This window comes from Crotalus tigris, unplaced genomic scaffold (genome assembly GCF_016545835.1).
Source record: "Crotalus tigris isolate CLP2741 ecotype Arizona unplaced genomic scaffold, ASM1654583v1 scf7180000018468.2839379, whole genome shotgun sequence".
Taxonomy (NCBI): Eukaryota; Metazoa; Chordata; class Lepidosauria; order Squamata; family Viperidae; genus Crotalus; species Crotalus tigris.
This window is the reverse complement of record NW_024097024.1, coordinates 2,458,483-2,485,081: the sequence shown is the minus strand read 5'-3', so window position 1 is coordinate 2,485,081 and position 26,599 is coordinate 2,458,483. Positions and strand designations below refer to the sequence as shown.

Here is a 26,599-nt window from a genome sequence, read left to right as displayed (position 1 = left end):
AGTATAATGAAGCATTGCATCTTGTGGAAATTGAATAATCAAACAAGTTATTTTCCTTATCAATAATTACTGCATGTTTATGGACCAATTTGCAAATAATAAACAAAATCCTGTTACATTTTTCAGCTTCGTTTAAAAGCTTAAGAAATGGATATTATAAAGCTTCATATCATTTGCAATTGAGCACTTATAGCTTCAAACTTATATTATTCAACAGTGTGTAGAATAAAAATAAACTAATCTCTCAATTTATTTTTCTTCGTTTTTCTATTTTTCAAACATTTATTTATTTATTTAGAAAATTTATATAGTCATTCACTGCAACTTTGTTCTATTCTATTTGAATCTATTTCAATTTTGAAAATTAGAACATTTGTCTAATATATGCATTTTTATACACAGAATAGATACCTTGGTGTCACACTATGTATTTTTAGGGCTACAAACTGCATTTAAAATAAAAAGTTGGGATAAAATTAGAAATGCTATACTGTATTTCACTAATCAGTTGGGAAGCATATATTGCATTTAAAAAATCTAGGGAGTGCTAGAAACTCAATGATACAACATTCAAGATTATAAATATTCAAGAAGTCAAAAATTCTATTAGTTATTTAGCCATAAAATATGTGAGACAAATAAAGTGATAAAACATATAATTATAGCTTATTCTATATTTTATTATAGTCGTTAAATCTCATAATACAATAATATGCTACATTTTTATTTTTCAATTCTTGGAAAACAATTAGAAATTTATATATATATATATGATATATAAATAATATTATATATATATATTATATCATATATATATATATATATATATATATATATATATATATATATATGTATGTATATATTATATCATATATATATCATATATACATATATACATATATATATTATATATCATATATATATCATATATACATACATACATACATACATACATATATATATTTATATATTATATATATATATATATGTTTTCTGAGGTTTTCACGGGTATTTGTATTAGGTCTTTGGTTGTTCCAATTTTACGCGGGAGAAAAACCCGAACAACCAAAGACTATATATATATATATATATATATATATATATATATATATATATTCTGAGGTTTTCGCACGAAGATGAAAATACCAGCCTGAAGATGACGAATGAGACTTCGTCGAAACGTCGCCAAGACACTTCCAATTTTACGCGGGAGAAAACCCCAATAACCAAAGACCTACATATATCTATCTATCTATCTATCTATCTATCTTATCTATCTATCTATCTATCTATCTATCTATCTATCTATCTATATTTCCATATCAATATTAAAGTTTTGTTGTCCCTTATCCTATTTTGATCAATGTCAAATTTAGATTAAATGTAATGTTACTATATTATGTGAATAATACTTCTTAAATGTTAGAGTTAATTAGCACTTGCAGTCACATTTTATATGGTCTGCATATTTCCAATGAAGTAACAAATTGTGTCAAATTAAAATTTTATTCTGTTTCTTCCCCCCCCCCCCCAACATCTCAGCAGAAAATCACTATACTACCACATCAGATCTCACTTACAGAGTTGTTTGGGGTGAGGGATGTTACTCATTTTTGCCTTTATTTTTTATTTCTGACATTGTTCTATTTTAAACTAGAAGTATAACTAATATAAAGATAATATATTCTAAAGAAAATTGTTATTAGGCAATGGTTAGAAATATTTAAATGCTAATACATAGTTTTAATGCTCAGATGAAATTCTCAAGTAATATAATTCATATTCATTATAAACACATGAACAGAATTTTCATTAAAGATATATATCTATCGATTTCTATGAATAGCACCATTAACTTTTATCACTAGGAATTCTATTTTATATTAAGATTGCTTTAATATAATATGAAAGTGTGTTTGCAGTTGACAAGAAATAGCAATCACTATTCAAATATAGAACTTATTCCAACTATAGAAAACTTGATCCTTTAATGTACTGTAGGGCAGGGCAGGCTGGCAGGGCAAGACAGGACAGGACAGGACACCAAACCTGATTTACACAAGTTAAAAATATTACTATGTTTGGACAGTTAGACATAGCTAATTTTCATGATAGAAACAGAACATTAATACCCAAAAAGGATGTGTGGAGTTATCTATCGTGTCCCTTATTTATTGCTTCCAAAAGGAATAAAGAATAGCATTTGTTTCTAGGCTAGTAGGTATCCTTCTTGACAAAGATAATTACAATTGAAAGAAAGAGGAATTTGGAGCCTTGACCATGGGTACATAGAGCCAGTAGAATATTTTTGTAGTAAGTTCAATACATTGTTTTTGTTTGTTATTTCTATGGCTGCCCAATTTGCAAAATCTGACTTTGGGCAATATATCCCAAAAAAATCATAAATGAACTCATAGTTCTTTCCTTGACTCCCATCAACTATCGGTGTTTTACAAATGTTAAAACATTTAAAAACAAAGAATAATACAATCCCCCCCCCCAAGAAACAACAAAAGACAAATGAACAACAATAGCAAAGAAAACACATCTGAAAGGGAACAGAAAGAAAGAAAGAGACATCCATTCTATCCACTCTAAAAGCCAGGGCAAATAGTGAAGTCTTGAAGTTCTTTGAAATTAGGAATGTTTTTAACCATCTAATTTTAAAACTATAAATCTTTAGTAGCAGATATCATTTTATTCCTTTAGGGGTAATATAACATACTTGTACACATTAACAAGAATAAAAATATGCTAAAATATCATACTGGTACTGAAAATATTCACAGTGAATTGAATAGAATTATTGGCTCTTTTAATAAGGAAATAATGAAAAACCTTCCATCTTCGCTTACTATTTTATTATCATACTCTATTAATGTTTCTCTGTAGCTTACAATAAAATTTGATGACAAAATTAAAAAAATTAAAATTGACAATAAAGACATGTTTTAAAAGAAAGAATATTGTAACAAATTCCAAAGAATTTGGCAATGGAGTTTTATGGAACTGAATTAAATTCAGATCACTTCAAGACAAACAATGTATTATCAAGTAGCCCAGACAAAAGCCATACATAACTTTAAGGGCACTAATGGGAACCTATTCCATAAATTCAAGTAGGTCCTGACTATGCATAAATTATAAATTATGAAGCAAAATTCATTTTCAACTGGACATTTGATCCACATTGCTTCAACAGTTCAAATCAACTGATAGAACTTCAGGGAGACTTATGGTTCTGGTTCTGGTTCTAGTAATATGGCTTGGTGCCTAAGTAGTTCTAGAAGCACATAATCCAACTGATATCATCCTAACCAATATGATTATCCGGGGAAAAGCAACTAGAAATTATTTCTAGGAGCTGGGGATGAGGCTGAAGCTAGGAATTTGAATAGTCTCCTATTGAAAATCAGCTTGCCTCTCCTGGTATTATTCAGAAAGTCACTTAAAACTGAATTCTTGTGCAGGACATTTATACATTGAACTGACTCCATATGTGTTGCTTTTTTTTTAAAGATAGTTCTAATCTTTTTCAATTGATTTATTTTTATTATACATTCTTATTAATTTATGATCTATCTATCTATCTATCTATCTATCTATCTATCTATCTATCTATCTATCTATCAAGAGCTAGAAAGGCTTTCATTGTATTTTATTCATTGCTGATTGAAATATGGTGACATATTAATGAAATAACTAAGTAAATTTGAAGCTTTTTTTTTTACTTGCAAAGTCACTTCGATTTAGAGATTCATTTGAACTATTTTCAAATCACCAATTCCTTCTAATATCATATTAAAAATATTCCCAAAATGTTCAGGGCAGTAGATGCTGTTACCAATTATCTAAAGCAGAAGTCACCAATCTTTTCATGCTTGTGGCCCAGAGAGAAAGGGAACAACTGCAAAATTTGTGCATGCTAGAGGCCCCGTTTGCATAAGCGTGCAGGCACTATCCACCACTGCTAACCCTATGTGCATATTCAAATGGGCTGCACAACCCCCATGCACACTAGCGGCCCCATTTGTGCAGGCACACAGGGGCTAGCCACTGCTAGCCCTGCGTGCATGAGCAAATGGGTTGTGGACACTAGCACGAGTGTGGGTGAGTGCGTGAACACATATGCACACACTGATTAGCCTGTCCTGCGGCCTGGTGGCCTGGTAGTGGGCCATGGTCCATATGTTGGGGACCCCTGATCTAAAGGAGAAAGTAAACAATAACATGCACAAAATACTTACATTGGTACAGAGCAGTAGAACCTAACATGAATTGCTCCAGCTGGTCAAGGAGCTTCACCCTTAATTCAATCCAGCTGGCCAGGGCATAAAAGTATAATTACAACATCACCATGTCATCTTCTTTCCTTTTTTTTCTACCGTTCTTAGCATTATTGACCTCTCAATGGAGGTAGCTAAAAAAGTAAAGGAGTCCCTGTGGATTTCCATGGTCATGACGTCATGGGGGTTATTACCTTTCCACCGAAGTGGTACCTATTTATCTACTCGTGTTTGCATGCTTTCAAACTGCTAGGTTGGCAGGAGCTGGGATGAGGACAAGAGCTTACCCTGTTACCTGGCACTCGGGTCTTGAACCTGGGCTGCCGGCTTTCCAGCTGACAAGCCCAGCATCTTAACTACTGAGCCTCTATGCTGGCCCTTAATAGAAGTAGATCTTTCCATAAAATGTACAAAGTATGATAATTTGAATCTGGGTCATTTGTGTCTTAGATAGGGGTTCTGGATCAATGTGTTTATGATCCATTTCTTTGTTTTCTTGGTTTGGGGCTGATTGGCTAGTTTGAATGAGCAGCTTCATGAATTGGGGCAGAAGCAGCAGCAGCCAATCAACAGGGAGCTTACAGTCTAGCAGTTCTTCATTGATTGGCTGCTGCCCCAATCCCTGAACCTGCTCATTCGAACTAGTCAGTCAGCAGCAAACATGAGGCTTGGTGTTGGCCAGACTTGACCCAAATTAAGCCTACAGGCCCTCATGGCAGAAGAGTCAGTCTTTTATTCCAATGGGGCAAATCTGGTTTTTTTTACATCTCACATTCTTACTGCTTCACCATCATCTGAATAAAAGATTCAGCTTCTCTGCCACATGGGTCAGCCTCTTCTGGAATTCTGGAGCTCTTCAAAAAGTAAGTAATCCATGGGAAATGTGGTGGGGAGGAGTAAATGGAATCCAGGATGCTAGCAAAGCAGGCCTAGTCTGTGGAGACCAGGCAGGGCAAGATCGGGGGGAAGCAATTATGGGGACCCCAGGGGAGCATGAGGTATCTTAGTGAACCAGGGGGGGGCTTGGGTGGCCTGTTCCAGCACCAGGATCTGCATGGTCTTCCCCACCCTGAGATACATCATGTGCATTTAATGATTTGCACATTCGATTAGCAAATGCATTGGGGAAAGCAGGGAACCATCACATTCATTTAACATGATTTAATCAAACAAATCCTTGGGTTACAAATGTAATTGGCAGGCTCTATTACATTTGTAACTTGAGGGTTATCTGTAGTACAGCAGAGCAGGCCTCTGTTATAGCAAAGTATTCAGCCTTATTGTATGGTGAACTCTGGCTGAATGCATTTTAAATATCAGCATCTATGACTGAAAATATTAAAGTATCCAAAATTAGAGGTTATGATAATAGAATTGCCTTATTGGTAAGATGGGCAGCATATAAATTTAATAAATACATGAATAAAAATAAATAGTTTTGCCATATGGGGACTTTGGGAGGGAAGGGTTGTCTTGTTCAGACTTAATAAACAGAGTTACAGTCTGATATGCCTTGAATTAAGATAGAAAGGAAGGAAGGAAGGAAGGAAGGAAGGAAGGAAGGAAGGAAGGAAGGAAGGAAGGGAGGGAGGGAGAAAGATTGCTGTTTTATAATGAAGATTGATTAAACACAGCAGATGCCCTTTGAATATGTTGGAACTGCAAATCCCTCAGTCCCAGTCAGCTAAAAAGTAAAAAGCTAATTAAGAGCCACTGAATCAGTTCTTGTTTCCTGGTGACAGATGTTTGCCATCTTGATCCTTAGTATTATTGTGTATCTCTTCCAAGGATAGTTCTATAATTTCCTAAATTCTGACATATTCATTGTCTTCCCTGTCTTCTACATGCCTTAAGGGTGACTACAAAATGGACAATATTCTGAAAAATTATATGTGGTTTAAATATATATTGATGCTTAATCCTAAGTGAGGTCAATCAGATTCCTTCCTAATTACAGATAGTAAAGTATTTAGCAAATCTCATTATAATAATAAACCTAATAAAGTATAACTTTTCATTGTATAATCACTCTCATATCATCTGTTTCATTTTTTAAAAAAAAGTTTTATGCTTATAATGATATAATTTTTAAAAAGGCAACACATTCTAGAGTAAATAAAACATCTGATCTGTTAAGTAAGATTCTGTTATTCATGGAAAGATGTTTATGTTTCATTTAAAGTTATGCATCTATTCAGAAAAAAACATAATACCTTCATGGGTGAAAAATTATATTTCTTACAGGAAGGTTATTTGCTTACCAATGTAACATGTGAATGGATTCACAAGTGGTATTACCTTTTATATAAATATTTCAGAAAGCCAATAAAGAATAATAATAAGAGTTGAAAACCTTTTTGCATGCTACTGGAAGGACCCACCTCAGCTAACCACCCAAGAAAGCAGAACTCTTGAAACAGGCATTGTCTCAAAAGGAAACTTTTATTAGGGGTTAGTGACAGTAGAGAAGTCAAGGCGAGGAAAATCCCACTTAAACGGTATAGTTAAACCAGCAATATTCCTCCTCCCACCAGATTCATAATGTCCATTTGAAATCCAGCCAATCTACAAGTGGCACAATGTGCGGGTAACTGGCACAGTTGGCGCACATCTCAAGGTCTTCTCCAGTTTTGTTTCTCTGTAACAGTCTCCCTGATAAGGGAAACACATTCCTTTCTCAAGTGGATAGAGGCAGGAGAGGAAAAGGAGAAAGGGAAAGGTATCCCGAGCGAAAGCAATTATTCCCCCTCCCCCCAGTAGAATGGCAGGCCCCAAAACAAGAGCACAAGAGTATATATGCAAGGAAGACAATAAGGATTTGGGGATCTGACAGCTACTTTTTACATCTCCCAGTCCATAATGCATAACAAGAATATAATAAATGATATTTATGTATTTATTTGACTAATTATTCCAGAAATTTCTTTTTTATATATTATTAATTTTTAAATGAATGAAATGGAACTAGGCCTATATTAGGAACTAAGGCAGGATGAAGGTTGGAAATGAACAATAGAAGGAACTAAGGTATCTAATAGAAAAGAGTAAAACTGGCTACAACTTTTATTTGTCTTAAACATATTTTGAAAATGGACTGAAATATTAATAAGTAATATTACAGAATGATAGGGATTTCAAGGGTGAAACTTTTAGAAGATTATGAAAAAAATTAAAGATGCATCTCTTACCTGACATTATAGAATTTGAAGGCATGGAAGACAACAAAATTGAGATTACCAAAATGGGAGTACAAAAGACAAATCGAGAAAAGGATCTGGACATGAAACTGCCGTTATAGGAAATTCTGATGATGCCTCTTTATGGGATTTACAAAGTAGGCTGGTGAAAGCTTTAAAGGCAAGTTTGAATGGCAACGTCTGATGAAAGATTAAATCATGTGATGCCATTGGAAAGATTTAAAGGTCAAGCTTGTAAAGAGCAAAAAGAAGAAATTTGGACAATTTGATCAGGGATAAACTATTTGTTTGATACTTCTAATGGACTTTTTGCTGAATCAGAACTGAAAAGATGATTTGTGGATTTTGTTTAGATAAAAGTTAGGCTATGGAAAGAAGTTTTTTTTATATATGTAACTGTAAAAGAGGGTAAAAAGTTACTATATTAGCTTATTCATGCGCAGTATAGTGAAGGTTGGAAGCCACTTCTTTATTATTCGTTTCTTTTTTAATTTTCCTCTTCTCTTTTTTCCTTTTTTCCCCGTTCTTCAGAACTTCTATTTTACTTTTTTGTACTTTAATGTGTATTAGTTTTTACTATGTTTATTAAAAATTTGAAATAAAATTAAAACAAGCGTAAGTTTCCCAGCTGCAAGTTATTTTTATTATTCAATACTAAGAAATGTTGTTCAAATGTGTTTATAATGGTTTAAAAAGTTTTAAAATTATTCCACACTTTATTATTTAATATAGAGTTTATTATTAATTTATTTGTATTACTGTATATTAAGTTAGTTAGTTAGTTAGTTAGTTAGTTAGTTAGTTAGTTAGTTAGTTAGTTATTCATTTGGGGATTTTTTATATTGATTGTCCAAACTGTGTGACTGTGATCTAAACAGCATATATGAATAAAACCCAAAGTAGAATAATATCCAAATTACAATATAAGTCAATAATATTGACAAAAACTAGCAAACAAAATGAAATACCAATCATATAGAATTGGACTTATCAATACACATGCAATCTCCCAAAGATGGGCTCATATATCATTCATGCCCAATGCCTAAGATAAAGGAGTTTTTAAAGCTTTCTGAATGTCAGAGAGGAAAGATTCCAAAGGGTAGACACTGCAATAGAGTTGGCATGTCTTCTAGTCCAACCAGATGACATTTCTTTAGAAAGGGAACTCCAGCATGCCTACCTTGTTAAAATGAGTAGGACTGGAAGAATAACTATAGACAGCTGATGCCATGTAGGAAATATACCTGGAAGCCTAGCCTTACCACTGCATTCTTAACTAATCACAGTATTCAGCTTCAAGGTAACCCCTATAATGTATTTTAATAGTTGAACTAGGATGTGTCTAAATCATGAATGACTACAAGGACAGCTCTCAATTCAGGAGTAAATATAATTGACACATAAGCTGGAATGATGCAAAGCCCTTCCTGGCCAATACTTCTCAAGCAGGAGTTGAGCATTCAAGACAATTCCCAAACTGTTCACCCTTATCAAATTCTGAATATGAGAGTGCCATCTGTCCCAGAAGCAGAGTATCTCTCAATTCATGGATGTGAGAGTCCCAAATACCTACCACTTACAGTATCCATTTAAATATTATTTCAAATAATTAACCAAATATTTGCTTAACTAGGATTAAGTCAAAGTCTGTTCTTATTCATTTATGTCGCTCCAGCCTACTAAGCTGGGGCAGAATATTCTTTCTTACACCAGCTGGGTTTATGCCCAAAGTGGAACGAGAACTCATAGTTTCTTGATTTCTAGCCTGATGCCTTAATAAACACACTGAAGTACTCAATAACTCATATTTTTATAATGTGCAAGGAAAAGCAACTTTGGTTTATGGATCCTCCATCAGTATTATGCATTAATAAGTAATAGTTATCCATTATGTAGAATAACTATAAGTGATTTCATAGCACACAATTGGTTATAAAAGTGACTGGATCTCAAAAAACCTGGAAGATACTGGGACTGAGTAAGCACTTTAGTACTCTGAGGATATATACTATATAAATATCAATATCATTATTCATAAACATCATGATGAACTCAATCAGCCTAAATCAAACCACTACAGTCTCATTATTGAAAGTTATGGACTTAATCTACCATGCTGGTCCAGTGTGGGTTAAGTACATATATTTATAAGGCACCTTATCCCTTATACTACACTGGTTCAGTAGATCGAATAAGAGCTAGAATCAGAGATATATTAATTTAAATTACCACGTTCATTATGCCATTTTATGAACTAGAAGAAAAGAAGAAGAAATCACAGGGAATCCAACATTTGCTAGAACAATTTGCATATAGAATAAAATATTGGGTTTTTTTGTGAAAGTGGAGATATAATACCCCTAAACAGTAATGGATTTGATAATGTGATCTCTAAAATGATATAATATAAAGAAACAGTATAGACCTATGAATTATCTAAAAACAATAAACCTATAAACAATCCATTTTATTGTTTTGACTGCAGCAAACTAAAATAGCTAAACAAACATTGTAAGTTTTAATGTTGAGCTTATAGCATTTTCTTTATATATACACACTCAAGAAACACAAAAGTAAAAACAAAATTAAAATTGTTTAATGAAAATATAAAATAAGGTTTAAATCAAGTTGTAGTTTCATGCAGTATTCCACTAGTAAAAATGAGCTTCTATTTTGATATGTATCTTTGGCATTTTTAAATTAATTCTACTAATCCCTGAATGAAATGGCTTAGGTGTAAATTGCAGAGGCTGCTGCTGTATGAATATCACTCAGTCCTATCTAGAATATAAATGGAAGGACCTGAGAAAGCATTAGATAATATAATGAAACAAACTGGAGATTAATAACTTTTGTGTTATGGTTCTGCAATATATACCATTAAGCAGCAGACAAGAAATAAGATTGTGAGTTTAACACCACCTGCTTTAAAAAAAAAGACAAGAAAGTCTCCTAGCTAATATAGAACCAAGATGTTATTTAACATACTATTGGAAGCTCCAGTTTTAAGTCAAGTTCACATTTCAAATCATCAACAATATTAACAATGAAGGTTGAGCATCCAACTTTAATACTGCGGTTGATTTACTAATTTTTTTTCAGAATAAATTCAAAAATAACACTGAGTCTACATTTACCCCAAAACAGTAAAGGACATTAAAAGATTCATAGAACTGCTGTGGATAGCATAATATTCTGTGTTTTCAGTCTTCAATGTAATTTTTCATTCTCAGGCTTCACTATGATTAATATTGTGCTAGAACCAATTTTAACAATGGTTTCACTAAAATAATACATTTTTTGCTATTTTCTACAAAATTATAGCCTGGTTGACCATGCACGCTACACCATAATATGATTAATCTGCTCTATGGAAACAGCCCCTGTAGTTTGTTAACAAGTTAATGTATTGAACAGATGTGATTTATTCATCAAACACAGTTGAACCAAGGTGCAGTATGTTGTATGAATCTAGTTTGCAAATTGAGCTATAGGGTATCTTCCCTAATAACTCTATAAAGTAGAAAGGGCCTTAACCTCTTATGCTGCAAATATTATAAACTGCGGACCCAAAAGCCATCCAAAAATAAAACTCTACTGAAAAAAATAAGTAAAAGCTGGGAAAAAAATCAAAAGCATGCTATGCAATACAACCTTAACTTTAAGTATGGGAAGAAAATATCCAGTCTGCTACTATTACTGTTTGTCAGATAAATGGCTAACATGAAATAATGAATGCATACAATAATGTATATATAGTACATATTATAGAATAATTATAAAAGTACTTACTATGATTGTATTTATTTACTAAGCATATTTCAGTGCTATCACAAGGTGTCCCAGCATTAAAAAGAGCACCCAAGGGATACAATATTGAAAGACTGACATGATGTGATTTAACAGATTATATTATATATGATTAAAAATAGAAACACTACCTGAAGAAAGTAACAAAAAATTGCACCAGGTCCATGATGGTGTTGTGCTGTGAAAACGCAATCTGAAGAGAAAGAGAATGAAATATGAAATAATGTTAAGGCCAGTTCAATATTCTGTGTAACCTATAATGAAAAATCCTCTTACAAAATCAAACTATTGTCCTTAATATTCATTAGCTTATAACTTCTATAATATATAATAACATTTTTAATTAGATGTTCAGCCCATCCATCTGCCTTTACAAAGTCTGAAACCATAGATTAACAGGTGGATACATTTGGAAATATGAAGACAGTGATGATTTCTGAACACAGGACATCAAATTCTTGAAGTTATCAGAAGAGATGGCACATTGTTTAATGATATTTACTTCTCCCAAAGGGAAATTGTGTTACCTTTTTCTAGTTGCTCTCCCAACAGATGATGTGTCCAACAATACTTCATGAATCTGACCATGTGGAAGGTAGTAGATAAGGAATTAACCACAGCTCTTGAATACAAGGAGATGAGCTCAGTATTTTTATAACAAGACAACAAAGAACTTGCTTGAAGACATTTTATTATCCAACTAGGTAATATCATCAGAATAAGTATGGTATTTGTTTCTTATTTATGTACAGTAATTTACCCTGCCAGTTTTTGTGGGGATGCAGTCTTCTCCGTGGTAATGCCTTGATTAAAGTATTGTTTTCAGCTTGATTGGCTGTCTGGTGTTAATCGCTACTTATCTGTACATTGACTATTGGAGAGAATGTTTTCTGGTCTTTTTATGTCCATCTCAGCTTTTAATTGTCTCTTTTAAATGTTGTGTAAATACAGTTTATCTCTGTGTCTATTGATGCTGATTGGTAAATGAATATTCTATGATGGTAAGGAAATACATTAAGCAGAAGAGTAGCAATAACAACATTCTGAAATACCTTTAAATGCCATCGTGACTGCTAAACCTGAAGACTAACTAAACTGAGGCTTGGATCTTCATTAAATCATACAATAATTAACTTCACCTTTAGTATATCGATCTCAAAAAATATTTAAATGTTTTATTATTGTTATTGTTTATCAGCTTATGGTGTCCCTTGAGTCAATATTTTTGGTGTTTTATAGTACACATGCAAAACTTTCAGGAATTATACTTCCAAATACCTTGCCCATAAGTATTCTATAAATTGCTTAGGGAAGCATATTTTCCCTTAAATCTGATGGCTTCTGTGGACCTAACATTACAACCATATACATTGCTTTTTATTCTTGCTATGTTACCATATTTTCTTGTCTGCCCACATAATATTCAGAAATTAATATAATTTTAAGATTAAAATGTTAATAATAATGATAATGATGATGATAATAATAATAATAACAATAACAACAACAACAACAATAATAATAATAATAACAAAGTTGGAAGGTACCTTGGAGGTCATCTAGTCCAATCTCCTGTTCAGGCAGGAAGTCATATACCATTTCAGACAAATGGCTGTCCAATCTCTTCTTAAAGGCTTCCAGTGTTGGAGTATTCACAGCTTCTGGAGGCAGGTTGTTCCATTGGTTAATTGTTCTAACTGTCAGGAAATTTCTCCTTAGTTCTAGATTGCTTCTCTCTTTGGTTAGTTTCCATCCATTGTTTCTTGTCCTGCCTTCAGGTGCTTTGGAGAATAGCTTGTCTCCCACTTCTTTGTGGCAGCCCCTGAGATATTGGAGCACTGCTATCATGTCCCCCTCGTCCTTCTCTTCATTAACTGGGTAGACATACCCAATTCCAGCAACTGTTCCTTGTATGTTTTAGCCTCCAGTCCACTAATCATCTTTGTTGCTCTTCTCTGTATTCATTCTAGAGCAGACATGTCAAACTCGTGACATCACACGATGTCACGTGACATATCGGAGCTTTTTCTCCATTGCTGGCAATGGAGTGGGCACGGTTTCCTGGTGACATGTCCAGCCTGCAGGCTGGCAGTTTGACACCCCTGTTCTAGAGTCTCAACATCTTTTCTACATCGTGGTGACCAAAACTGGATGCAGTATTCCAAGTGTGGCCTTATGAAGGCATTATAAAGTGGTATTAATACTTCACGTGATCTTGATTCTATCCCTCTGTTAATGCAGCCTAGCACTGTGTTGGCTTTTTTGGCAACTGCAATACACTGCTGGCTCCTATTTAAGTGACTGTCCACTAGCACTCTGAGATCCCTCTCACAGTTACTACTATTGAGCAAGGTACCCCTATACTATACCCGTACATTTGGTTTTTCTTGCCTAAATGTAGAACCTTACTTTTTTCACCATTGAATTTCATTTTGTTAGATAGCACCCAGTTTTCAAGTCTGTCCAGATCCTCCTGTATCTTAAGTCTGTCTTCTGAGTGTTGACTATTCCTGCCAGCTTGGTGTCATCTGCAAATTTGATGAGTTCCCCTTCTATCCTCTCATCCAAATCATTGATGAATATGTTGAAGAGCACTGGGCCAGAACAGACCCTGGAGCGCCCCACTACTCCCCTCCATGTCAACTTGTGGGTCGCAACCCCTTTGGGGGTTGAACAACCCTTTCACAGGGGTCGCCTAAGTCCATCGGAAAACACATATTTCCAATGGTCTTAGGAACCTGTCTCGCTTTCAACTCCCCCTAACATTCTTCATTCAGGCAGGCTTCCAGAGTTCAGCCGGCAGGATGCAGGTAACCCCTCCCCCGTCCTGCCATCTCCCATGGCACCGCGCCACTCCGCGTCCCACGCCTCAAGCCTCCATGGCACAGAACCGCTGGTGTGGTCCCCAATGGCTGCTGACGTGCTTCCTGCTGCCGGCGACCATGCAAGCCCTGGCAATTGCTCCAGTCGAAGAAGCGGCTGGTTGGGAGGCCGCTGCAGCACCGATCTTCTGCGCCCATCAGCTGACGACCCCCTGAATACGCACTTGTCAGCTGGGAGGTCTGGTGACAAAGCCGGATGGCGTGGAGGGCAATGGGGAGGTGGCGGCTCGGCAGGCGGGTTCCCGTGTGGTCACAAATGTCGGGCCCACGGGACTTGACACAGAGTTGACAGTCCAACATAACTTCCCTCCTCGAATGAGAAAGAAGGAATCTCTCCCGCCCGTGTCCCTTCTCCCCCCTCAAACGACAACAGGAGGTTGCAGACAACTAAGTCAGCCAGTGCAGAAAGCCCTGGAATGGCCAGTCCAGGGCACCTGGTTGCAGTGCTGGATGTCTTTTGCTCCTCCTAGAAGCTGGTGGCAAGAGAAAGAAGTTGTTCAAACTTCAAGCTAGCTACTGGACGCCTATTCGCACTTTTTTTTCCTTTTTTTTTTTTTGAGTACTTGTCTGCCAACCCACCCCATCTGTAAAAGGAACGTCTTCCACCCAAGCATAACTTTTAAGGATTTTAAGGATCTTTGAGAGGAAATAGAGAGAGAGAGAGAGAGAGAGAGAGAGAGAGAGAGAGAGAGAGAGAGAGAGAGAGACAGAGAGAGAGACAGAGAGACAGAGGGAAAGAGAAATAGAGAGAGGGAGAGAAAGAGAGTGACAGGGAAAGAGAGAAAGAGAAAGAAAGGGAGAGAGAGGGAGAGAGAGCAGGAGAGAAAGGGAGAGAAAGAAAGGGAGAGCTAGGGAGAGAGAGGGAGAGAAAAAGGGAGAAAGAGAGGAGAAAAAAAGGAAGAGAGAAAAAAGGGATAGGGAGGAAGAGAAAGAGGGAGAGAGAAAGAGAGTGAAAAAGAGAGGGACAGAGGGAGAGATAAAAAGAGGAAGAGAGGGAGAGAAAGAAAGAAAGAGGGAGACAGAGAGAGAGAGAGGGAGAGAGAAAGAAAGAGGGAAAGACAGATTAAATTAGTAACATGGTTGTTAAGTGAATCTGGTTTCCCCCATTAACATTGCTTGTCAGAAAGTTGCAAAAGGTGATCACATGACCCTGGAACAATGTGACCATCATAAATATGAATCAGTTGCCCAGCATCGAAATGTAAATCACATGACACTGGGGATGCTGCAATGGTCATAAGTGTGAAAATGGTCATAAGTCAAGGACTACCTGTACTTTATCACTTTTTTCCATTTGTAACAATGAAAATACATCCTGCATATCAGATATTTACATTACGATTCATAACAGTAGCAAAATTACAGTTATGAAGTAGCAACGAAAATAATGTTATTGTTGGGAGTTACCACAACATGAGGAACTGTTCTAAAGGGTCGCGGCATTAGGAAGGTTGAGAACCACTGCTCCATGTAGATGCAGTTCCATTGAGGACTACACACTGAGGACGGCCAGTCAGCCAGGTACGAATCCATCTGGTGGTGATGCTGTCTAACCCACATTTTTCTATCTTATCAAGTAGTAGGTTGTGATCTACTTTATCAAATGCCTTACTGAAAATAAATCATATCCACAGCATTCCTCTGATTCACTAATTTTGTCACTTGGTCAAAGAATGTGGTAAGATTTGTCTGGCATGATCTGTTTTTGACAAACCCATGTTGGCTTTTGATAATGATTTTGTTTGCCTCTAGGTGTTCGCTGATTCATCATTTGATTATCTTTTCCAGAATCTTCCCAGGTATTGAGGTCAGGCTGATAGGTCTGTAATTTCCTGTATCCATTTTTTTTCCTTTTTTGAAGATGGGAACTACATCAGCTCTTTTCCAGTCGTCCAGTAGTTCCCCAGTGCTCCAGGATCTTTGAAAGATATAGTTCAGTGGTTCTGAGATCATATCTGCCAGTTCCTTGAGAATCTTGGGGTGTAATCCATCTGGTCCTGGTGATTTGAACTCATCTAGGCTGGACAGGTACTCACCTACCATTTTCTTGCCTGTCTTAACTTGTGTTTCTAATCTGTTTTTTATGGTATTGTTTTTGATAGGTTGGGCTGTTTTTTCCCTTTGTGTAAAGACGGATGCAAAAAACGAGTTAAATAGTTTTGCTTTCTCCCTGTTGCTTGTCACCTTCTTGTCACTTTCTCCCATTAATATCATTTCCTTGATTTTTTTCCTTGTTTTTTACATTTTGAAAGAAGCTTTTTTTGTTATTTTTTACTTTTGTCGTAAGTCTTAGTTCATTTTTAGCCTTAGCTTTTCTTTGCAGGCTCGGGCTATTTACTGACATCCTGCCTTAGTTAAGGACTCCTCTTTTCACTTGTTATACTTGTCCTTTTTGTCTTTCAATTTTGTTGTGTGTTGAAATTCTATACCTTTTAGTATATATTTTATTTTGATAGTTATTTTTATTCCTGTTAGTGGTTTTACTGAAACAGACAATAAATATATTTCTGTAATTTTAATTTACATGATGAATAGCATATGATGCTAGAAGCTGTAAACAACATAATATTAAACTCTCACTAGTAAACTGGCAGAGAAAAATAATTTATTTGACATGCAATCTTGAGGTCTACATAAACACTTTCAGAACTACTATCTGGGTGGCAACGAACTTGAATTATAACTCAAAGTAGATAAATATGAAATAAGAAACAGATAAAAGCTAGTTACACAGTTTATTTGCAGAATATGCTGAAAATATATTCTAATAGCATTATTTCTTTTTCAAAGCTGTACAATTCTATTCAAGCAGTGATTATAGGAGGAAAGTCATGTAGTCTATGGTGACAAAAAATTAGAAGACTGATAATGTGTTTGACATCAATCACCACAAATAACAACATAGAAAGATATGATAGATCAATTGTAATGTAAATTACAATTCATTACAGCAGTCAATGCACAATTGATGAGAAGTAGCCATTCATATCTTTAACTCCATAAACTGATTATTAATACTGACTGTGTTGGTGTTTGCAAGTACTTTCTGCAGTAGCAAACTCATGGCTTTGTTATGAAAAATAGTTCCTTTATTTGACCTCTTAGGTTCTAGTATATCTTTCCTCCATATTATTCATATATTTCACTATATATAATCTTATATATTGTCAAAATAATGATCACCAAGAGAATATCTATCAAAAATAGAATTTAATCCACCAAGCTTTCGTCAAATACATTTGACATCGTCAGGGTTAAAAGGCAAACGCCGGGAGAAGTCTTATATACAGTTGTTTAATGCCTGTTTCCGGCTCCTGGAGCGTGTCATCGGCCCCAGCTGATCGAGTTGAGTCTCAAGCGCACGCCCCACATCAGCATCTATCCTCTTTCCATTGCTAAATGGAAACAGCTAACGGAGTAACGTATGACAGAATGCAAATTAGCAATGGAAAGAGGATAGATGCTGATGTGGGGCGTGCGCTTGAGACTCAACTCGATCAGCTGGGGCCGATGACACGCTCCAGGAGCCGGAAACAGGCATTAAACAACTGTATATAAGACTTCTCCCGGCGTTTGCCTTTTAACCCTGACGATGTCAAATGTATTTGACGAAAGCTTGGTGGATTAAATTTTATTTTTGATAGATATTCTCTTGGTGATCATTATTTTGACAATATGAATACCCCCAAGAGTCGCATTTTTGTTTTTATTTCTAAATAATCTTATATATATATTTCCCATTATTTATATTTTTCACAACCATGAGATCCCCAACAATGTAGTCAAGAAAAGGGTGTCAATTTCCACCAAGAAAAGAAAAGGGAATCTTTGGTATTAAAGTGGAAAAATTCTTTGCTTAAGACTTTGACAATTTTTTTACCAGCTTACATATACTATTTTGGACTACATGAACTTCTGATACCGTGCGTAGGATAACTATTAACTTTCTCGAACCATTAAGTTTCTTATATAAAATGGAAAGAAAAATATAATTTTCAACTGATTCTTGTTATAGTGACACTAATAAAGAATGAATTGGGAAGCACCAACATTATGCATAATAGTAATTATTTCCCCTTATATTAGCTTCAATTTTACTTGTACCTTGGTACACAGTTATTCTCACCCCAGACTACTGAAATCAACAGTTTTTGTTGTCCTTCTAATCGCAAAGAGTTGCTATATTTTTCAAAACAAAATAGTTAATCAGCAGTATTAATGATGTTACCTAGTTTGGGTAATGTAATGTCTGTGAGAAAACAACCAAGCTAAGAAAGCACCAAGGATCTCTCAAAATAGTTGGTGGCTATGTATTAATATTGCATATGTATTGTTTGTATCATATATATTTCTGTGCCTTGAAGAGATGCACAGAATCTAAATATAGTGTACTTCCCAGCTTCCTTCAACGTTTACTGCATTGGATGGACTGGTAGGAAATCCTTGATTTCTACTCCAATAAAGGGCATTGGAAGAATATCTGAATCACAGTGAAGAAGATGCACTGAACTACTATAACATGAAGGCTTATTGAATATTGGAAAGATCAAACTGGTCTACAAGAAAGAGCAAATGAAGAATGAGGATACATATGCTGAAAAAGGAGTGAGGAAGATGAAAAAATCCCCAAAGATGGCAATAACATATCAGACATAATATAGCTTATAGACATAATATAACATAATACAGACATAATGTGTCTGTAAAGAGACTAGGAGCAGAGCTTGACTCAAGAAAAAAAATAATATAGAGAGAGAATTGCAGTTCAATCATGTCCAATTCTCAGAGACTCCCTGACTAACCCCTGAAGTTTTCTTGCCAAGATTTCCAAAGTGGTTTGCCATCAGCTGGCTTTATACCCACGGCTTTTTTTTTCTCATAGAATGCCCAGAACGGAGTTCCGGCACCTTTTTTGGATGGAACCTTGTAGGGTAGGTAAGGTGGATTGTATGATGTGTGAGAGTTCTGGCACCTTTTTTTTTTTTTTACAAAAAAAGCACTGTTTATACCTAATGCAGAACTAGAACTCATGGTCTCCAGTTTCTAGCCTTTTGCGCGCGCGCGCACACACACACACACACACACACGTAGCAAATGTGGTGAAGGATTATAAAAATATTAAAAATACAATATAACAACCAGACCAAAAACAACAACAAAACAATTTAAAGGCAAGTGGAGATAGCAACATCATAAAACATAATAAACAAAAGCAACACTATCAATTGGCTGGATTTACAAATTTAACAATCTTAATTATAATTTCATTGCTATGGTGAAGGTATCTTACAATGTGATCAATTGATTTAGACTACTTTAACATGCTCTTAGTGAGATACCTCTGAAAAGACTCAGGACTTGCATAGCTACAGCATATGAACATCACCAATATGGAATTTTACACCAAGTGTTACAATCACTGAACTTCCATGCTTAATAGAAAGTACAAGTTTTTAAATACTTTTCAAGCATTAAGTAATGTGCACTGAGAACATCAAGATCAGTCTTGTCAAAACTGAATCTGGAGTCCACAGGCTCTAACCCCTTCTTGCATTTTGCAACGCATTTTGCAATGCTGTAAATGAATGACTTTGACCCAAAGGGATTATAGGTGCCATTATAGAATATTTATGATCTCAGCTTTGTTTGTGCATATTTATTTTTATACTGTTTTTATGTTTGGTTTGGTTTGTGCTGTCCTGACACCCGAGATCTTTAAAATCAATAGACTTAAATATCTTGCAAATATTGCAAGATAAACAGACTGGTATCATTAATGGACTCAGTGGCAACGAGCTTACTTAATGAATATTTCTTGACCTTGACCACTTCTATTTATAAATATAAAATATATGTTGCCTGAAACTATATAAATGATTATCTAATATTAATGTGACCATTGGCAGAGGTAATATGTTTTTAGAAATATAATAAAAATAAATGGACCTTATTGTCTAGATAATGAATCACAATGTTAAATAGTGCAAAGAATGAAGAGATTTATTCCAAAATTCAATAATTTCTGTAAAAATAAATTATAGGAAAAACTATACTCTAAGGGGAAAAAGATGGAAAAACTATTTATTTGTTCATTTACTTATTCCAGTTCATATGCCACACTAATTTGGAGACTCTGAGAAATTTACAGCTAGCCAAAAGTAGGCTTAAAAAGATTAGAAACAATACAAACAACTATAGCAGTGGTTCTCAACCTTTTTAATGCCGCAACCCGCAACCGGTCGTAAGTCGAGGACTACTCAACCGGTCGTAAGTCGAGGACTACTCGACTGGTGCAGCACCGTTTGCAGAATGGGACTTTTGGCAGGCTCAGCAGGACAGAGACAACCTGGACAATTCCTATTGGCTTTTGAAAGCCAATAGAATTAGACTCTATTCTATTGGCTTTCAAAAGCCAATAGAATAAAAGGGAGTAGCACAGCTAAGGAAAAGGGGAAAAAAATGGCGGACTGCATTGTTTGGCGACCCCTGTGAAATGGTCGTTCGACCCCAAATGGGGTCCCGACCCACAAGTTGAGAACCACTGAACTATAGCATTCAACTTGATGTGCCTACATATTGGAGTTGTCAGATTTTCCATCTTACTTCTACAGAGTCTCTTAAAGACCCTCATAATGAAATACAACAAACACATTTCAGATAATTTTCGGCATCTATGCCTATGGGACAGCTAAGTCCTTCTCTTCCAGGAATGCCACCATGGAAAGTGATTTGAAATACTGTATATGAAAGGACAAAAGGAATGCCATGAGGCTGCTTAGAACCATCAAGCAGCAGGAACATTTTGTTTGGGAAATACAAGAAAACCAAAATAATAATAAAACACCCCATTTTAGTGATATGCCAACTCCCAAACATTCTTCCTTCCTTCCATTCCCAAATAAATGTAATAGGGTTTTTCTGCCTATCCATACCTACTTCAAATGTAAAATAAACAAATATCAAGGCTAAATACTTCAGCTTGACATTAATTCTTGACTTCAGAGAAGTTATTCCAATTACTAGGTTTAGTTGTCAGTAACTCTTTGGCATAATTTCTGATTTAAAATTATAAATTTAAAATTCTACAGCTTTAAAAGTGCTCATTTTCTGCATTTTTTTCCTCAGTCTTCATATTGGTTGCTTTTCTGTTTGTACTCACCAAATTGATTTGCTATTACAAAATAATAGCAAATATTATTTGAGGGGAAAGGATGAAAAGATCACTAGATAACACATAAGCCCCCAATTCTACCCTTATCTGAAAATGTAATTTATTATTTTGTTACTACAGTTTCAGGTTGGGTAAACATAATCACTGTTAATAAAAATAAGTATTGTGTTGTATCAGCTCTCATTGGGAGATATGTTTCTCTAGTTTACATAAATGATATAAAATAGGGAACATTCACACTTTCAGTCAGATGATACTTTGCATGCAAACTGCATTAAGTGTTCTAATACAAAATCAATTCATCTCTCAATTATTTTTTTCCAGCTTGCAAGATCAGGCAAGTGGAAGCTATAACTGAGAGTAGCTAAAGATAGGCCTGGAATGTAGTCGGAAAGTCTTTTTATGTTAGCTGTAACCTTTTTATGTAAAAGAATCAAAACAATTCAATTGAGCACTGAAAACAGCAGTGTGTGGGAGTGAAGGGGAGAATGATATGGTAGATTGAATGTCACAATTCAAGCCAGTTCTCTCCTCCACCCCTAATCAAGTAAGCTACTGACTAAAATTTATATCTATTGTCTGTGGTTTTGTATTTCCAGCAGATTTAAGATTTATAAAAATGTCTCTGATCAAATTTTGACATCAAACATTTCTTAATCTCAATGTAGCATGCAACAGAATGACAATCCTTTGATTTGAAATGAAAATCTAAAATCAGAAAGGAAGCTGCCCCGTATATATTTTTCTAGAACTTTATAAATCTTAGTGTACATTGATGATTCTGGTTTTAATCAGGGTCTAATGACACCAAATCAGGATGTACCATAAAGATTATAATGAAGTAAACCATATTCTCCTTGAAGACTTCTTAGAACACTAAATTATATTTCTCTTCATATTAAAGGTCCTAATCGCATTCAGAGTGGGATATTGTTTCTTGTCTTTTCTAACATCTCTGGAAATTCATTTGATTCAGTTATTGTCTGTGCACTGGCATTCTTTAGCATACCTAAAGTTGGTGCCATGATGGGTTCAGATTTGGAGTCAGAGGAGAAGACAATGACAAGCAGCCAGCTTCAGAGCCAGCTCCGGAAGTGCCAACACATAAACCCCAATTCCAGTATCACCAAAAGGCCTGCAGTCTGGATAGGAAGAGACGGTAGGGTAGACCAATACCCAGCAGGCACAGCTGCCACTCTTCTCTGAAAAATGAAGGTATGGAATTATCACCCCTCCCAATGCAAGAGCTCAGTGGGCTGTAGAGGAAGTAGAGCAAAAGCACTCTGCAAGACTGCTCAAGAAGAGTCTTGCTAAATGAGCTGCACCCGGGCTACCTCTATTAAAATGGAGCAGTAAGCACAAGCTCTTCACTGACAACAACCACTTGTTAACCCCCACTTTCTGTATCTCTGTATCTTTCCGGCATGCTGCTTTGATTTGGAACCCTTGAAAGCCAAACTTGCCAAGGGAAAACTTGTTTCTATGCTGCAAGTGTGTGTTTGTTTGCCAGTTTTGTTTAATAAAGAGAATAAAACCATCTCTTTGTCTATTTTGGTGTGCTTTGCTTGGGACAGAAAAGTTGGAATCTTTTTCTGAGTTTAGAATATATTCTTATCTTTTCTTTTTAACTAGGTTTTAGGCTGGGATCTAGTACTAAGACAGCCTCAGGTGAATTTGCTGATGACCTGTGGCAGTGGTGCATTCATCCTTGAGCTCCTTGATCCCTCAGTGGTTTTCCATTCTATCCATTACTATATGCTTCTGAGCCAGCTCCATCTATCTTCAAAAAGTACATTATGTAGAGCATTAGACATTGCTGAGAGTATCCAAAAATAGATATATTTTATTAACACTGTTTGGCAATCTTTCACTTTTTCTTTTATTGTTGGTATAGCTAGGCAAACAGTTATGTCTATGCTAGCGGCAGGAATATTTTTGATTATTCCCCAATACAAAAATCATTAGATGAAAGGCTACAACTTCCTCAAATTAAGTATTTCTCTCTTCAATCTGTTTGCAAGTGGAATAAAGGAACAATATTACCCAGCTTAATAGGTTTCTGTAGGAAGTATAAAAATAATTAAAGTGATTTCTCCCTAAGTATGATGGCAACAAACCATTCTGAAATTTTACACAAACGTTCATTTTTTTTAATGGTGGATTACCTCCTGTTTTCATTCAAATATTGTGAAGAAACATAAATGTTAAATTGATAATTTTATTGTATGCCACCATGTTTTCCATATGGAGAATTACTTCAGATCCATTGGCTATATGCATGCTTGATTCTGCAATCTAAAACTGAAATTTTGTTCATATTTTATAGCATATAGTGCTACAAGAAGCATTATATCATTTGATGACAAGATTGCCTTTGGGGAACATCTCAGTGTCTATCGCTGTAATGTATAATTCTATATTTTTTATTCAAATTTTTAAATTATTTCTATCAAAAGCAAACATTTTTCCTTAAGGGACTATTTTTTATTTGTTTTTGTTATTACTCTTACTGTTTGGCTAAATGTTTTACTTTGGGGCAGTGAGACATTTGTTTATGATGCATTTGTTACATTTTACAAGTAATTATACGTTTTTGAAAAGATGGGTGGAAGAGCTATGAATTTTAATAGAGCATGAAACCTTTTCTGTTTTTTTTTTTCAAAAAATGTGTCAGCATTTCATCGTACATCCAACATACATCAATGAATAGAAAAAATGATAACACGTGATTTCTTCTTATTAATTCATACTCAACAAATATTTCTTGTCTGTGTTAAGAAAGCAAATAATTTAGAAACGGGTGCCTAATTCATTGTAGGTAAGCACAATTTAAAAATTTAACATAAACTAATATTATGTGAAATATAAGAAGCCTTTTTAAAACTGAAAGAAAATATTTTTTACTAAAACCATTTGGACATTTAATGTGCTTTTTGTTATTGTTTTTGTAGCAATAATTAGCTTGGCCTTCCAGTATTTGTCTTATGCTTTTATTATTAACAAGAAATAATTGTTTGTTTAGATATATATAACCACACATCACACCATAATGACTGTGGGTGGCTTAAAACAAATAGAAATGCCATAGAACTAAGAAAATTAGAAACAGCATACATATTAACACTGTCTCAGGTTCCTGAAACCTTTTAGATACAGAAAAAGTTAACTTGCTTAATTATCTACAATAGAAATAAATCAATTACCATAATAGTAGCAGCAAAAACAATAAATATGAAAGTAAACTCACTTATCCTGCTATGTGACTATAGACTGGGTAGTGATGATACTCAAATTGTACAGCAATTTTAAAAACTAAGTATATATCATCTGCTATGTTACTTATTGTGAATGTCATTGAAGTTTATAACAATGCTGCAGCATAAACCAGCATTTATAAAATATCATCATTAAATATACGTTCTTAAGCCAGGGCAAACAGTAATATACAAATTATGTGTCATTTAAATTGCTTGCCATTCCTGCTACATATTTCATAAGTATGATTTTTTTATATTTTTAATTGCATTATGATTGCATATTTAAATTATCTGACTACGTATTACAACCATCTGTAGTTTTAATAAATGTCTATTTCAGTATCCTATATAAAACAGCAAAAGGTTACAAGAAATAATTGATTGTTTAGATATATATGACCACACATCACACCATAATGACTGTGGGTGGCTTAAAACAAATAGAAATGCCATAGAACTAAGAAAATTAGAAACGGCATACATATAAAACCTATCGTGACTGCTTGGATACAAACAGAACTTTTTTAAGTAAAAATGCCTCATAGGTACCATCTAACATTTCAATCTTTATTCCTTCTTTTTGTCTTCAGTTATTCAAGAAACAAATTTTTCAATTAAGATCTCATGAATCCTAATGAAAATATGCTACTTTGCCTAAGACTTTACAATTCAGGAGAGTCAAAGTATTACTTAATGCAAGGCACTGTGAATTCTACAATCTGCATGATGAACTTAATCTGCCACTCTCTCCTGATATCTAAAGCTAACTGAAACATCTCTGAATAGCAAGACATCCTGGTTATTTATCACTAGACAAAGGTGGCATAAGGCAGTATCTTTAGTTTGGGTGGGTGGGTGTGTTTGTGGATCTAAGGGTTGTTGTGATAAAATGCCATAGTACACTACTATTCATTAAAATGCTGCTACGTAAAGCAGCCATCTCACAGCAATTAGACCACACTGGCTCTATTAAGAGACAGTCACACATTCCCTTAAGACAGCCACTCATTGTCTGATCATCTTGCAGTACAGTCTACTGGGGCTACCATCAAAGGTCACCCAGAATGCATCAACTTGTCCAGAATGCAGCAGCGTGAGCAATGAGCATGCCTCTTCACAAGCTGCACTGGTTGCCGGTTTACTTCCAGGTGTAATTCAAGGTACTAGTTCTTATCTATAAAATCCTAAAAGGCATAGGACCTGGTTATTTAAGGGATTACTTTGTCTCCCATAGCATCTATCCAATTGATTCAACCCTGCAGAATTGGCATGCTCCAGGATCCTTTGATTAAAAATGTCATCTACTGGGACTCTGGAAATGAAACTTCTCTACAATGTCACATGCTCCCAGAATTCCCCCAGGACCTAATTGGCTGCCACTGTGCTATTGTTTAAAAGACCCATGAAGATCTGGTCTTCATCCAGACTTTCAATGAGAGAAAGAAAGAGATATCTTGCTTCATCACACCTACCATCTTTGATCTTTTATTGGTTTTATTGTAATTTGTTTGTTGTGAGCCACCCAGAGTCATTGACAGTTGGGCAGTATGAGTTCACACATTTAAAAAGCAGCCTCTTAAAAATATCAAATAATAATAATGATAAATTTAATATTTTAAGGGGCTTTTTAATTTTTTTTTATATCCTAAAGTACAGTATTATTTTCCTTCCTTCTAGTTGAACTAAATGCTGTCAAAGCTTAACCGCCTATTTTCCTATTACAAAAGGCATGGGAACATGCTAAAAAAATCATATTTTACTTTAAACACCTAAAGGACTGTGCAACATTTAAAAAAGCTTGCTACATTAAAATGTATATTCAAATCCTTTCCACAAAATCAGATAATATAAAGTTTGCATTTTCTAAATCCATTTTGCTGAATAAAAAGAAAACAATTTTATAATATAAGGAACCGTTACATGAAATACAAAGGTCATATTTTTCTGTATCAAAGAATGACTTTTTGAGTGAAGACTCAGGAAAAAACTCCAA

General features: G+C 34.9%; 1 protein-coding gene across 2 annotated transcripts in view; it reads right to left on the bottom strand.

Annotated features, from left to right (window-relative positions):
• Positions 1-26,599, bottom strand: part of ATRNL1 (attractin like 1) — a 523,512-nt gene that overhangs the window by 298,720 nt on the left and 198,193 nt on the right. For both annotated transcript variants that reach the window (XM_039352768.1, XM_039352766.1), the window contains one exon: positions 11,428-11,489. In XM_039352768.1, the coding sequence (XP_039208702.1) occupies positions 11,428-11,489 (62 nt within the window). The remainder of the gene's footprint in view (positions 1-11,427; positions 11,490-26,599) is intronic.